The sequence below is a fragment of the Pyrus communis genome, chromosome 11 (assembly GCF_041283825.1).
Source record: "Pyrus communis isolate YQ-2024b chromosome 11, ASM4128382v1, whole genome shotgun sequence".
Taxonomy (NCBI): Eukaryota; Viridiplantae; Streptophyta; class Magnoliopsida; order Rosales; family Rosaceae; genus Pyrus; species Pyrus communis.
In genome coordinates, this window is record NC_142575.1 from 30636300 (window position 1) to 30652192 (window position 15893).

General features: G+C 36.4%; 2 protein-coding genes across 2 annotated transcripts; both read left to right on the top strand.

Moving 5' to 3' along the window:
- Positions 1–4758: 4758 nt before the first annotated feature.
- MCCA (methylcrotonyl-CoA carboxylase alpha chain) lies at positions 4759–10706 on the top strand. The gene is made up of 16 exons (XM_068483426.2): positions 4759–5229; positions 5641–5762; positions 5896–6043; positions 6164–6301; positions 6429–6524; positions 6603–6662; positions 7032–7124; positions 7212–7323; positions 8027–8131; positions 8331–8467; positions 8710–8944; positions 9023–9189; positions 9309–9425; positions 9535–9777; positions 9885–9980; positions 10363–10706. The coding sequence occupies exons 1-16, from the start codon at positions 4903–4905 to the stop codon at positions 10366–10368; spliced, it is 2202 nt and encodes a 733-aa protein (XP_068339527.2). The 5' UTR covers positions 4759–4902; the 3' UTR covers positions 10369–10706.
- A 1900-nt stretch (positions 10707–12606) lies between these two features.
- Positions 12607–15751, top strand: LOC137741953 (serine/threonine-protein kinase 54). Its single transcript, XM_068481660.2, has 6 exons — positions 12607–13628; positions 14194–14315; positions 14437–14645; positions 14747–14921; positions 15052–15186; positions 15324–15751. The coding sequence occupies exons 1-6, from the start codon at positions 13340–13342 to the stop codon at positions 15528–15530; spliced, it is 1137 nt and encodes a 378-aa protein (XP_068337761.1). The 5' UTR covers positions 12607–13339; the 3' UTR covers positions 15531–15751.
- Positions 15752–15893: the final 142 nt, after the last annotated feature.

Sequence of the window (15893 nt, forward strand, 5' to 3'; positions counted from 1 at the left end):
GCCAAGTCACAAAAACAAAATAAACAAATTTCATCGTTCTCAAACAAACACTCCACATATTTAAATTGCAACCACCAAGAGAAGGAAGCCAGTGGGAAAGTACCCCCTTATGAAACAACAATGCTAGAGTCGGGCAAGTTGAGAACCTTGGTGTATGCTCGCTATATACTTAATCATTTGCCATGTGCCTTTTTACTTAACCTTAGTTAATTTTTTCAAATTTGGAAAAACAACATTTAATGTGAAAGTTAATTAGAGTTACTTAGAAGGAGCAAATGATTATGTGTATGGTAAGCATACGCCACAATTATGGTGATGAACAAAAATACTCCCAGGTGAGAGTGTGCTTAGCCAAGAAGGCTAAGTACAGAGAAGTTGCCTGCAATACAAAGTGTTGGGGCTATAGAATGGTTTTTTTTTTTTTTTTTTTTTTGTTTGGGATAAGCTTGTGTTCTACTATAAAATTAATTGACGATGTGGAGAGTAACTCAAGCTTTTATAAGCTCTTACAAAGTTTTTCTTTTATCGATATTGAACTCTTTTACCTTCACGTCCTCACAATAATTACAAGTTAACCACTATTTTGCATGTAACTGTGAATGAAATGGTTCAAATATAAAGTTGAAACAAGGTTAGTAATTAATTTATTTTAAAAAAAAAAATACCAAACCGTTATAGTGTTAGAGAGCAAGCGTGGTGTAATCATAACACTAGTTGAGGAACCTGAAAAAGTAGCTGTCCACCCATCGAGTTGAGGAACCTGAAAGAGTAGTTGTCCACCCATATGACTCCATCACCCGAGTTAATCTACAGTTCTCGAACCTTTTTCCTTTTGTAAAAGTTTTCCATTTTTTATTTTATAATCTGAAAATACTGAGTAGTTTGAAAAATAAACGATAAAGATAGTCATAAGAAGTTGAAGTTGGACTATTGAAGACAAACCCATGTTCTTTAAAAAGAAAAAAAGAAACGAGAGCTCTTCCTTTTAGTTTGATCACGAGATGTCCGTTATCATAAATTTCGATAATATGTCTTAATTAAGATAGAGATAATTACCATGACTATGTTGTTTGTTGCCTTAAGTGTATAAATCTACACAAATTATGCTAAATTGGCAGAAACGAAGAGATTAGAAAAGGGATCAAAATTAGGTTTGATCATCTTGTTGGTTGCTAGGGTTCTCAAAAGTCTATATGAGTGGGAAGTGATATTGTTTAGACTCTTGTGCCGAAAGGGATTTTAAAGGATGAATTATTTATATATAAAAAAAGAAAAGAATAATATCTAGATTTGATTACTTGATTATTATGAATTATTCAATAAAGGTGTCCAGAATTAGCAGCCTCCCAAAAAACTGAAAAAAGCCACACAAAAACCAAGCTCTGGAGGCTTTGACCGTTAGATAACAATCAAGTACTAATTAGAAAGGATGGTCCATAATGAATTTTTTTTATGTGCTGAGAAGGAGGTCGGTACACAAGTGTTATAATATAATTAGTTGAAATAAAATTTCTTCAAGTTTCCAACCATTCAATGTTTAAAACATCTATGAAGTTGTCGATATTTCGGTTGAAAAATGAAGGATATGAAAAGAGGGTGAAATGGAAACTTCATTTATATCGGCGAGATATAGAAAAATCAATATATATCGATGATCTTAACTGATTCACTATTTAATTTTTGCCGGAATCCATTACTTCTTTCGAACTTTAGAAATTTTTCTCAATTTCGACTAAATCTGAATGAGTTTGATATACCCACCATAGTAATGAATATCGATGATATTAACTGATTCACTATACAATTTTTGTCGGAATCCATTACTTCTTTCAAACTTTAGAAAATTTTCTCTAATTTCGACTAAATCTGAATGAGTTTGATATACCTACCCTAGTGCAAATTTCCATAATTTTCCGTCGAATGTAACTGATATCAACATCGATATTTTCATAAATTTGCATATCATTTTTTACTTGCATTGATATTTTAAACGTTGTTTGTATTATAACAATTAATGTAACAGGCGCCTCAACACACAGAAAAATCTCTAGTTAAGAATGAAGGTTTAAATTGAAAAGAGAGAGAGAGAGAGAGAGAGAGAGAGAGAGAGAGAGAGAGAGAGGGTGTCTTCTACGTTAGGGTCACCATGCATGGTTGGAAAATTGGAGTGTGACTGAGAGCATTAGTCTCTCCTTGCAAGTTGAACATTAGCTCGAGATATAGAATTTTGGCTAAGGCAATGAGACTTTGCTATTTCCAGAAATTTTGATCTGCTTGTTTTTTAAGCAAAAGCAAATGGTGACTTGAAAAAAAGTCACCAAGCCACATGGTTTCACAAAACTTGCGTGGAGGCTAAACCCTACAAAATCAAAGTTTCAGTTATGCTTGTACACACCCTCTATATATCTCTAGGATAACATATAATTACTACAACAAGAATGAAGTAATCATAGTGATGAAGAAGCTCAATAGTGCTTTTGGAGAGCACTTATGAGTTAAGGAGTGAAATGATGTGAGTTTTAGCTGTTGATGCATAAGTATAGTTCTTAAAAAGAAGAAGAATGTTACAATTATTCGTTTATGTTTTAGTGAGTGACTATCAATCGTTGATGCATGTAATTTGTAGACGTTTTAAAAATTGCAAAAACAAAAAAGTAGTTATAATAAAGTAAAAGAGCCTTTGACTAATTGTCTAAATATCAGTAGACGATTCTCAACCGTTAATGTATATTACCCCGTTTAATTAAGAATTGGTTGAATAGCGTGCGCATGTGAAGTGTGAGAACAAGCAAGCAAGATACACAGCGCACTATGTTAGTGGGAGCTTCTAGGACTGACCACAAGACAAATGCAGCGTCCAAACCTAGGTGCCAACTTTGTCAGCCACCAAAACGAACTACCCTCACCAATCCCTATCACATAGGAAGTCCTCCACTTTTACGAACTATATATTCATATTCACACACATGCAATAAATTTAAGCTACACGATAAGTTATTTATCCTAACTTAATATCGGATTCGTTATTTATAAAAGTTAAAATAAAAAGTTTTCACTTAACAGGTAGTGAAATGTATCGTACTATATTAAGACAAACCAATGAAGGGCTGAAATAAGTGAGGGTTTTATAGTCAAAATGATTTTTGAAATTAACGTAATTTTTTACTTTGATCTTTAACAATGAAAATCGACATAAATGACCTCTAAGTTTGTTCATCGTAAATTATTTTAATCATTTTGTTAAATATCTGTCAATCACGTGAACAACCACGTGACTACCTTTTTAATGGTATGTTTATCAAACTAACCCCTCCACTTAACAAGGATATTGATAGATTTTTTCGCGAAATGATTAAAATGATTTATTGTGGACAAACTCAGAGACTACTTCTATTGATTTTTAATATCAAAGATCAAAATAATGAGTTATAACAACCTCAACGGAACATTTTTGCTAAAAAGCTAACAAGTGAGCAACTAACTGGCCCTTTCTGAAAGTACATATATAGAATATATTAACGGGGGTAAATTCTAGATCTATACATTTGGATTGGTTTAGCCAGCAAAGCAAACATGTCATAGATTCTAAATTGCATTTTACCATATGGTTGCGAATGCCATGATGGTGTTAGGTAAAAGTGTGGACAAGTGTGAGGCTGGTGATGATGCATATGCTCTCCATCTTAATCACAAGCTTCGATAGATGACACGCAAACGATGATTCTCCATTGGAAATAATAGCTAGGGTTGTTGCCTCTTGGGATAATAGCCGGTCCTTGCATTTTGTCATTTCTTGATCAATCAAACCTTTGTTATTTTGTTCTAACATAGAAAAAGTTAATTGACCCACTAACTAATATTCTTGTAAATATTGTCCCATGCGTATATCAAATAATTGATTTGTGTACAATGTCTTAAGTAGCTAAGATGGGGATTTTCCCCTAAAGCTTTAAGGTACGTTTACTTACTTAGGTTACGATAAGTCAGAAAATAACTGATGGTTGATAAAGATATGAGAATGATATTTGGTTACTCAGGTATTAGATAAATGATTCTCATGGTGGTTTTATGTTTGGTTGTTTAGGTATAACATACCTAATTTCTTGTGTGTTAGTACTTTAGATTTTTCAACCCACCGTAAGAGTTTGATTCCTATATTATTGGTACCACACATACTTTTTCGGATGGTGGAAGGCCTAATGAAAGTAAAACAAACCATCTTCTTCATCATAAATGATCCACATGAGATGTCACATTTTAAATATAAAATTTAAATTTGACAGCTTATATGGCACTTGAACATCTTTTAGATTTGCTTTCCATCTGATATGTCAAATTAAAAGCCTTTAATAATCAATTAAATGTAATAATAAATATTTTTAGAACACAAAACAATAATAATGGTAAAACATTAATAATCAATTAAACATAATTTGAAATTGCTGTTAATTTTGGCTGCAAATGTGATGGCTGTCATTCCACATCATGACACATCAGAATTGGCTTTTCAGTTAAAAAATATTGTTGCTGTCCTTTTTTTTTTTTTTTACTGTTAATACATATTTGAAAGTGCACATCCAGTCATTTGTCGAAAGAACAAAACTTAGTGTTTGTATAAGCCCAATGAAGCCCAAAAATAATACGCAAGTAGCCCGGCGAAGCCCAAATATATTGAGCCCAAATTGGAGTTGGTATCGGATTGGATAGTTTTGCCAGGCAAGCACCTCATCAGTGTCAGTTTCCATGTTTATCACAATCCCATCCCAAACCCATGCTCTGAATTATCCTAAAAAATTAAAAAAAAAAAAAAAAAATTGTATACGCAAGTGCGCAACACGACAAAAACACGAACCCTGTATACTGTCTCCACTGCGTCACACTCGCAGAGCTCAAACCAAAACGATGCCGTCGTTCGCCACCGTCCTCCGCCGGAAGCTCTCCGGCAAAGCCTTCCATTTCCGGTTAGTAACAGTAAGAGATTTCTCGGCCTCTGAGACTCGGAGAGTAGAGAAGATTCTGATAGCGAACAGAGGCGAAATAGCCTGCAGGATCATGCGGACCGCCAAGCGACTCGGGATTCAAACAGTCGCCGTTTACAGCGACGCCGATAGGCATTCGCTTCACGTCAAATCGGCCGACGAGGCCGTGCATATTGGACCTCCACCGGCACGGCTCAGCTACCTCAACGCCTCCTCGATTCTTGACGCCGCCGTTCGTACTGGCGCTCAGGTCAGAATCGCCGAGAATATAGCTCAGTAGCTCAAATATCTTCATTAGCTCATTGCATTGCCAAAGTTTCAATATTTTTGGAGAATTAACAAATAATTTGATTGTTTAAAGCTTTAAAGTTGTGCTTATTGGATTGGATATGTTTGCTTGATAATTGAAATGGATTTTTGTTCTTGGATTAGTACATGGATATGTTGTTTCGGAAATTGTTGTGACTGTTTGGAGGATTGGAAAATGGTTTGACTTTTCTAATATCTGTGCTTATTGGATTGGATAATTTTGTTCTTGGATTAGCACATGGTTCTTTTGTTTTGGAAATTTTGTATTACTGCTTGGAGGATTGGAAATTGGTTTTATTTTTCTAAAATTTGTGCTTATTGGATTAGATAGCTTTGTTTTTGTGTTTACTAGGCTATCCATCCTGGCTATGGCTTTCTGTCGGAGAGTGCTGACTTTGCTCAACTTTGTGATGATAAAGGTCTTACATTTATCGGGCCTCCAGCATCTGCCATTCGCGACATGGGTGATAAAAGGTATGTATCACTGCCTCCTTACTGATGCTGCATGAATTGGTTGTGTCATGGGTTTGTTTCCGTTCTAAATGGTTTATTTTCTTGTTTGCTGAGCGATCATTTCATTCCTATTAATGTTGAATATGGTTATCAGTGCTTCAAAGAGAATAATGGGCGCGGCAGGGGTGCCGCTTGTGCCTGGATATCATGGTAACGATCAAGATATTGATCTAATGAAGTTAGAAGCTGACAAGATTGGATATCCAATCTTAATAAAGCCAACTCATGGAGGTGGAGGAAAGGTATCCCTTCTTTGCTTCCCGTAGTCAAAAGTCGAGATATTTTTTTGTTTCTCTTCACAAGATGTTCTTATAGTTCAGCTGTTTCTTCACATACTGTTCTTATACTTTAGATATTTCTAGGGTATGAGGATTGTGCAGAGTCCTGATGAATTTGTTGAAGCTTTTTTGGGAGCACAACGTGAGGCTGCTGCTTCTTTTGGCATTAGCACAATATTGTTGGAGAAGTATATTACACGGCCAAGGCACATAGAAGTTCAGGTAACGCCCAGCACAACTTAGAAGTATATTGTAGTTGATACTGTATCCAGTAAAGTTCAGCTCATTGTCATATCAATTTCACATAAAACCGTATGATTTGATTTTTGGTGATTGTTTGATATTGTAGATCTTTGGGGACAAACATGGGAATGTTCTACATTTATATGAAAGAGATTGCAGCGTCCAGAGAAGACACCAGAAAATAATTGAAGAAGCCCCAGCTGTAATGTTCATTTCCTGTCTTGTCAGTGTAGATTTGTCATTGTAAAAGTAGAGTTGTAATGGAAATTCCTTCGTGCAGCCAAATGTTTCTAATGACTTTCGATCTCACTTGGGTCAAGCTGCTGTATCTGCTGCCAAGGTGAGGTACTTTTAATAGTCATCTGTTTTATACCTGATACACAAATGGCCCCTGATTAGATTAAGAATGATGGCCTTTACTGATCACCATTCTTGTTTTATGATACTTAGCCAACCTGAGTTCTATCTAAACATGGGTCACTACTTTTGTGCATGGAGTGTTTAGCCCCCATCAAAAGCTAGAAGTTAGCTAACTGTAATTACAGTCTCTCTATATCCTTCTAATTTACAAAATTTCGGCTGATGGTTTGGGGGAAGTAATAGTTTCTCCAGATTATGTAGACACGTTTCTCTCAATTCTCAGGCTACAAATAAAAGCGTACAATCTCTCTATATCCCTAAACTTTGAAGTCTCTGTTGATAAATAAAGGCAGTTGGTTATCACAATGCTGGCACTGTGGAGTTTATAGTTGATACAGTCTCAGGCCAATTTTATTTCATGGAGATGAACACTCGACTTCAGGTGCTTTAAGCCTTTAACCATCCTGTTCTATTCTATTTCAGTCAATGAAATTACCAGAATCTTATAGGTTATTTGATGTTTCTGCAGGTTGAGCATCCTGTGACTGAGATGATTGTCGGCCAAGATCTTGTAGAGTGGCAAATTCGTGTTGCAAACGGAGAACATCTTCCTATTAGTCAGTCACAGATCCCCTTATCAGGTGACCTTTTTTTTTCTTGAACAAATGTGAAGAAGAAAAAGTCATGAAAGAGGTCTTAGCCAAGCTTATGTGTGATTACATATACAATGCTATTCCAAAATGACTCTTGACTAGCTTTAAGCTGAGTGCTTGGTGGTTCTATATTGATTTGACTTAGTCAGACATTGCCTGTTCTATGACAAGGGTACCCTAAAGTGCTGTGCTATTAATTTCAAATTACAAAATATTCCCTAGATGCCAAAATTTGTTTGATGAATTTTATCAGGCAATCAAGAAGCTCATTTATGACATAAAATGAATATTTCGTAATAACTTGGATACGAAAAATCTTAGAATTCATTGACCCTATCTGGGCCTTACTATTTAGCTTACATCAAGAAGCTCATCCTCATTCTAGGGATGACCTCCCATTACTCTCATTTTAACCCTAACTCTTTTTCTCTCCCAAAGGCTCTCAAGCCTCCATGTACAATGTAACCTACGTTATCATAGTGGAAACAAAAACTACACCAACATGGATGTAGCCCAATTTGTGCGAGCGACATATATTTTGTGTTCTTGTGTGTTTGTGTTGTTTGGTGGTATATAAGCTAAATAACTTTAGGCATCAACAGAACTAATGCAAGTTTGCTCATTCTATATGTTGAAAGCAAAAATTTATTGAGCCTCTAGGTTTTTGATATAATTATTCATTATGATGAAGGTCATGCTTTCGAAGCCCGAATATATGCTGAAAATGTACCGAAAGGATTCCTTCCAGCAACTGGAGTCCTTCATCACTATCATCACGTTCCAGTCTCACCAACAGGTATGTCTCAGTACAAAACTTATATGATTCATCGAAATTAAATTAAAAAATCCATCCCCAAACACTCAAGTTGGCATAGATTGTTTGAGCACCAGTTGCTATCCAGGGATATCACAGCTAAACAAGTCCTTGATTATTATCATCTCCTGTCCCTTGGTTATTTGTATTTGTTTCTTACGTTGAGTCTGTCCTTGAGCAGTTAGAGTTGAGACTGGAGTTGAACGTGGAGACACTGTTAGCATGCATTATGATCCTATGATTGCTAAGCTTGTAGTATGGGGAGAAAATCGCACTGCAGCATTGGTGAAATTGAAGGATTGTTTGTCAAAGTTTCAGGTACAACCAATTCTCAAGTTGCATCCTCTGCACATTAAAGTACATTTTGCAATCATTCAATGTCATGCTATCTTTTTTAGATGAATTAGATATCTGATGCCCATGAATCAGCAAAGTTTAAAACATTAAATGGCTCCGTAGACAACACGTGACATGTGGAAGGCATATTGCAAATTCATATTGATCCTGTAGTTTCAGTATAATATGGATCCTTGTGTTTTAATGCTAATTTTCATATACAGGTTGCAGGTTTACCAACCAACATCAATTTTCTGCTAAAACTTGCTAACCATCATGCATTTGAAAATGGTGATGTGGAAACCCATTTTATTGAACGCTTTAAAGATGACCTCTTTGTCGACCCTAGTAATTCACTGCTGGTGGACAAAGTGGCTGGTGCTGCTAGATTTGGTGCTACACTCGCAGCTGCGTGTCTCATTGAAAAGGAAAATTCTGAATTTAGAGAAAATCTTCCTGGTAAATTGGAAGTCTTTAATCTTCAAACATATTCAGTTCTTAAACCGCTATAACATTTATTTCTCCTTATCTGTTCAGGTAGCAAAGGCATAAACTCCATATGGTATTCTTCTCCCCCCTTCAGAGTCCATCATTGTGCTAGACATACTATGGAGCTTGAGTGGGAAAATGAATACGATAGCAGTGGCTCAAAGTTACTGAAGATTTCAACCACTTATAAAGAAGATGGGAGCTATCTGATTGAGGTAGTCTTACACTAATTGGCCATATTTGCAACTTCCCTTATAGTATCTTATGTGCAAGTTGTTTCTTGTCTGTGTTCCATAAAGTCATTCCCTCAGCAAGTTTCTATACGTCTGTGCAGGCAGAAGAAGACAGTTCCCAATGTGTGGAGGTCAAAGCAACTTGCATAGGCAACCACGATTTCCGAGTTGAAGCTGATGGTGTAATCACGGATGTTTGCTTAGCTGTTTACTCCAAGGTAATACCGTTCTCTGCATGCACCCTCACAGAGAATTACACTTCTTTTTATTTCTGTTCTTTTGGAGTTCAACCATCATTAATTCGTTGATTCCAATTTGCGCTTGCAGGATCAAACCAAGCTCATTCATATATGGCATGGGTCACATCATCATCATTTCAAGCAGAAAATTGGTCTTGAATTGTATGATGATGATGATCTCGAACATAAGCCCAGATTTGAGAAATCATCATACCCTCAGGGCAGTGTTGTTGCGCCCATGGCTGGGTTGGTGGTCAAGCTTCTGGTCAAGGATGGGACAAAGGTGGAAGGAGGACAGCCCATACTAGTTTTAGAGGCAATGAAGATGGAGGTTTGTACTGCTGCTACTGTTGCATAGTGCATCCACACTTTATTTCCATGTGCAATATTCAAAATCAATTCTTATCTTTTTTTCTTTCCGTTTTTTACATTTTGAAGCATGTTGTAAAGGCACCATCAGCAGGCTATGTCTACGGGCTTCATCTAGCAGCTAGCCAGCAGGTTTCTGATGGTAGTATTCTCTTCATTATCAAGGTTAGCCGTTTGCTTTCTACTACCATCTGTATGAGTTATTGAAGCTTTACTGAAACAGAATTACATGCACAAGCGTAAAAGCTGGTAGCACAGAATCATTAGAACGCGGTTGCATGTGTTGTGTGGCATTTGTCCTGAAACAGTACATGACAACCGTTTCTTTTATCCCCTTCTTGTTGAGGACGGCTTAATGCTTTGAAGTGCAAGGCACTTCTGGACAAAATATATCTCCGGTCCTTGTTTACAGACTTCTAAGAGTTGAACTTCATTTAACTGTTCTCTAAGCATGAGTTTTTGGCCTACGATTTAACGTGGTCATCATAACTTGCACACTTCCATGTTTGGGCTCTAAATTTTGAATGAATAATATGCATCTGTGCAGGAGTAACAATACATCATCAAGTCTATCGTTTCTGAATAGTTTCGGCAAGAGCCGTGACCGCACTCCAAAGTTGTGCTCGAGTAGAGTGAGTTATCGAAACTTTGACACGATCTCAGTTGTAAGAAACTAATTCATAGCCTTGTTTGTATATAGTCATTCATATAATAAAATCTTACAAAAGAAACTTCAGGTCAACAACAACAACAACAACAAAGCCTTACCCAACTTAGCGAGCTGTTTGTACAAAGCCTTATCCCACTAAGTTGGTCGGCTGTATGAATTCTAGAACGTCACTGCGCTCGGTTTTATTTTGTTTCATTTTCCAGTTAATATCTCTATAGCTCTAGATCACTCTATGCCCTTGAAATTTTTATATTGCATAAGATTCATCAGCCGAATTTCCAAAAATGCAATCCATTCCTGCATCAGAATGTCTCAAATTACAGCTAGCTTGTGCTTTTGGTCAACAAATTGTAGCTAATTGTTGTCTACCGTCACTTTAGGCTGAAAAGGAAAATTATTAGTAAATACTCTAATTTACGGGTTGACAATTTGAACTCGGGTGCCATGGGGTTGGGTACATTGTTCTAACTAACTGCCTTAAGTCACAATCGATGAACTTTTTCAACCTTACCCAGGGGTCGATCGAGAAAGGACACCAATTGTTTTTATGATCCCTTGGCTAATTGAGTTAATGACAGCTTAATTTTGGCATCTAATTCATTTGTTTTTAGGAAAACTAATGAAAGGGGCTTGAAAACTTTGAGTTTTAACGATAAAGACAAAATAAAGGGTAAAGTGAATGGTACCAGGATTGATTTTTTAGTGTAAAAATATGGTTTTTCGTTAAAGTGAACAGTACTGTAGGTTTTTCGTTAAAACTCCCTTTGTTTTTTCTTCATAAGGAAGTAATCTCTAGCATCGTACAATTCTTCAAGTTAGAGAGATATGCCCTTTTTGGGTCCCAAGTGAGTTAAGCGAATTAAACCAAAGGATCATTCTGCTAAGAAAAACCCTAGAGACCTCTCGACAAATGCTCGAATCTCTTGGCAAAAAATTTGGCTAACCGTCTCTTCACACGTCTAAAATTTAGCTACCTTCTAAATCCTTACAAATGTCAAGAACCATTTCGGAAAATGACATGGAAAGTGCCTAGGCATTTATTTATTCTTCTTCTAGTGCCTAACTTTATTCTTTTTGTTGGTCAACTTGATGGGTGTTGTAGGGGACAAAGGGGGATGTCATTCAATTTCTTCAAAAATTAGGGGAATAGGGGAAAAAGGCATTACGATAGTTTGTCAACGCTTAATTTTATTTCAGCTGTGAAAAAAAAAAAATAAACAGGTAAATGCTTAGTAAGCTATAAGGCTAAAAGTGATTTTAGCCAAAAAAAAAAAAAAAAAAAAAAGCACCTAATGAAAAAGCGTTTTTTTGAGAAACATGGTTAGAGTTGATTTTGTTTTATGTTGTTTTAGACTCATTATTTGAAAAAAAAAAAAAAAACACTTTTTTCCTTTTACCAAGCACAAGTTTAGCTAACTTTTTTTTTTAGGAAACTGCTTTTAAAAAACAATTAAGCAACCATAAACCAACCCTAAAATAACCCAGATCAAGTCACTAGCAATACCATCCAACATAGCATTATTATTTTTCATTTATAAGTGGAGAGATTTTTATGGAATGGGTTTGTCCTCAATGCGGCTGGAGTCATTAATACAAGTTTATGTATAAGGAGCTCTGTTCATGACCTTTTACTTTATAAGTCATAGTACCGATGAATTTGTTCAACCTGTAAGTGACAGTTATCACATTTAATTTTAATAGTTTGACATGTTTGATATCTAATTACGACGGTCTCATTATATAGCTCTCTCAACATTGTTACAAAATCAAAATTAAAAATTGATGAATGTGTTTGAAAGAAGTACGTTGTCCGGCGAATATACCTACCGAACTTTAGGTACCAACGAACGAACTAGACATTAGAATATTTGTGGCGTCGGTGACTTCGAAAATTCAACTTGTTTTATTATTATTTTTTTCTTTTATTTCCATTTTTGCACTGCACAGTTGACATGAAACAAAAATATTCTTTGTTTTCGTTTTCCTCACCTATCAAAATTAAATGATGCAATCCCAATCAGTTAGAAAAACTAAAAAAATTAGAATTTGTAAAATAAATTAGAAATTTTTTTTATTCGATGAAGTTAAGATTAGGCGGCTCTAATCATATGATTTAGGATCAAACAAACCATATTTTAGTTGATTTTATCGAGGAGTCATATATTTGGACGGACAATCTCTAAATGAGAGAAATTTTACATGACGAGAACACGAAACATTACACTAATTGAATTATTATACTTGTTTTATTAAACTGTGTTGTCGATACACTAAAAAATTTATCTCAAAGGAGGACGAAATCATAAAATACCGGTAAGGCGGTTTAACAAGATGGTAAATAAACTCCGTAATCAAGCTGGGATTTTTTACCTGACCCATAAATTTACTGCTCTAATCGGCGCGTAAATTTTCCAAATATTATTGTCTTTGTTTGATCTTTCTCTCTTTCTCTCTTTCTCTCTTTCCGATTCTATCCACTCTCTTTCTATTGTCTTTCTTGCTCTCCTTTGGTACCCAAAACTCTATTTTTCTCTTCTTTTTCCCATCCGATTTTTTTTTCTCGATTTGATGTGATTTTTCATCTCCAAGATTTCTGGGCTCGTTTATATTGTTCCAGTTCCTTTGTCAAAGTTTCAATCGAGTTTTCGGGGGGTTTAAGTAAGTTTTTATGTTGTGAAGTTTTGAGATTTGGCGTCTGTTTGTGTTAAAGTTTTGAACTTGATCAGCACAAACAAGTTTTTGGTTGGTTTTGATTCATGGGTTGTGTCGAAATCGCGTGTTCGTTATTGAGTTTCTTTGTTTTGGGATTTTGAAGTTCGATTTTTCGAGTAAAAGTTTGGGAAGTTGGTGAAAAATGGAAGTTGGGGGCATTCAGAGGTCGAGAAGTTTGGGTTCAAAGGGGAAGGATGTGGGAGGAGGGGTTGATAAAGAGGTGTTTTTTCGTGCCGACAAGATCGATTTCAAGAGCTGGGATATCCAGTTGGAGAAGCACTTGAGTAGGGGTTGGGAGAGGGAGAGGGAGGTGAATGCAAAGATGGAAGAGTGGGAGATTGATTTGGGTAAGTTGGATATAAGACATGTTATTGCTCATGGAACCTACGGCACCGTGTACCGCGGTGCCTATGATGGCCAAGATGTTGCAGGTACTTTGATTTCGTTTCAATCCAATTTCGATTCTTTTTCTTTGTTGCAATTCTGATGAAGTGCAGGATGTGTTTGCATACCCAAGTTTTCCATGTTTGAGACTTTAAAACATAGTTTAGTGGTCAATGACTTTCACCAGAAGTGAAATGGAATTGAGAAATTTGACATTTTGTTGAGTTAGTAGACGGTAAGCCATTTTGTTGAGAAATTTGACATCCTGTAGAAAACTATTCTGCTCATAAGCACTTATACTAAAAGTGCTATAGCGATACCAAAACGGCCATAAGTATTGACAGGAGGTGCTAGCGATTGTGTATTAGATGGTTAATGAATCTATTAAGAATGGTTTTAGTGTGCTGGAGTCAATCACTTTCATCGTTATTAGACTTTGGTGGTTTACTTCATTGGAGAAAAAGAAGACATGTGACTGTTTGCCTAGGTATATATACAAATTTACAAATAAGCGGTGTTATTTGATTGAATAATGAACCCCTAACCGTAGGTTATCCTGTATTTTTCTTGTCAATATTGTTCTCATGGCTTGATGTATTCTTGATATTATAGTGAAGATATTGGATTGGGGGGAGGATTGTATTGCCACGGCAGCTGAAACTGCTGCTCTTCGGGCGTCGTTTCAGCAAGAGGTTGCTGTTTGGCATAAGCTTGACCACCCAAATATCCCAAAGGTAAAGTTGATATATATTGGTTCTTCATCTCAGTATGCATAAAGTCACAATAGCTTCAGATGAAAACTTTGATACCGTTTGCTGTCCTAACAATAAACTATAACCATTATATTTGTGACAGTTTGTCGGAGCTTCAATGGGAACTTCCAACCTTAAAATCCCCGTTAAAAACACATCAAACGATAGCCATAATTCTCCTCCTTCAAGAGCTTGTTGCGTTGTTGTTGAGTATGTTCCCGGTGGGACGCTGAAGAACTTCTTGATCAGGAATAGAAGAAAGAAACTTGCCTTCAAGGTTGTGATTCAACTTGCTTTGGATCTCTCCAAAGGGTGAGTTGGGTTCTTTTTTTTTTTGGTGCTTGATTTAATTCTGTTTTTTTTGTTTAGGTTTTAAACTAATGGATTTGGTTCTCGGTGTTTCGTTCTCTCAGTTTGAGTTATCTTCACGCGAAGAAAATTGTACACCGTGACGTCAAAACGGAAAATATGTTGCTTGATACTCATAGAACATTGAAAATTGCTGATTTTGGTGTTGCTCGAGTAGAAGCTCAGAACCCAAGGGACATGACTGGGGAGACTGGTACCCTCGGGTACATGGCCCCAGAGGTACCTACATCTTTTCATTAATCATTGCTAAATCTAGTTGTAAATGAATTTGACGTGAGTGACATTCTTTTATTTATAGACTCCCCTCCCTGCAAATTGGATTAGAATTCTAACATCAAGGTTTTTGTAGGTCCTTGATGGCAAGCCGTACAACAGGAAATGTGATGTCTATAGTTTTGGTATTTGCTTATGGGAAATCTATTGTTGCGACATGCCTTATCCTAATTTAAGTTTTGCTGATGTCTCATCTGCAGTAGTGCGACAGGTTGGTTTGTCGTTGCACATAATGCTTTAACTGCTTTATGAGATTTTAACCGAATGTAGCAAAACTTGTTCGTCTTTGGCTTTTATGTTATGTTGTTCACCAAATGTTAGTCCTAATACTTTATGCTTGGATGGCAGAATTTACGACCAGAAATCCCAAGATGTTGTCCGAGCACATTGGCTAGCGTCATGCGAAAATGCTGGGATGCAAGCCCGGATAAACGCCCTGAAATGGAAGAGGTTGTGAAACTGCTGTATGCAATAGATACGAGCAAGGGAGGCGGCATGATACCTGAAGACCAGTCAACCGGCTGTTTCTGTTTCGGCACACCTCGCGGTCCATGACCTTCTTTGTTTCGTGTAATGTAGCTTTACAGATTGTGCAGTGCATATTAAAACCAGTTTACCAGTTCAGCGCTAGACTGCAGGCACCAGTCAGTCTTTGAATAATCACTTCACGTCTCTGAATAATGCACAAACAGCGTTTTTGGAAAGCCATATTGTTGTTTGTGGTTCCTTCTTCATTCTTATTGTAAATTAGTTTGGAAATCAAGCTTTTACAGCAATGTCTGGTAGTTTTATTCTGTTACTTATACTGTCATGGTTTGGTAATTTCTTGATGGGACAGTTATACTCTAAACAGGACATTCATCCTTCATTAAATAACAGATTGTCGATATGATATAGACCAGATGTTGATAACATTGG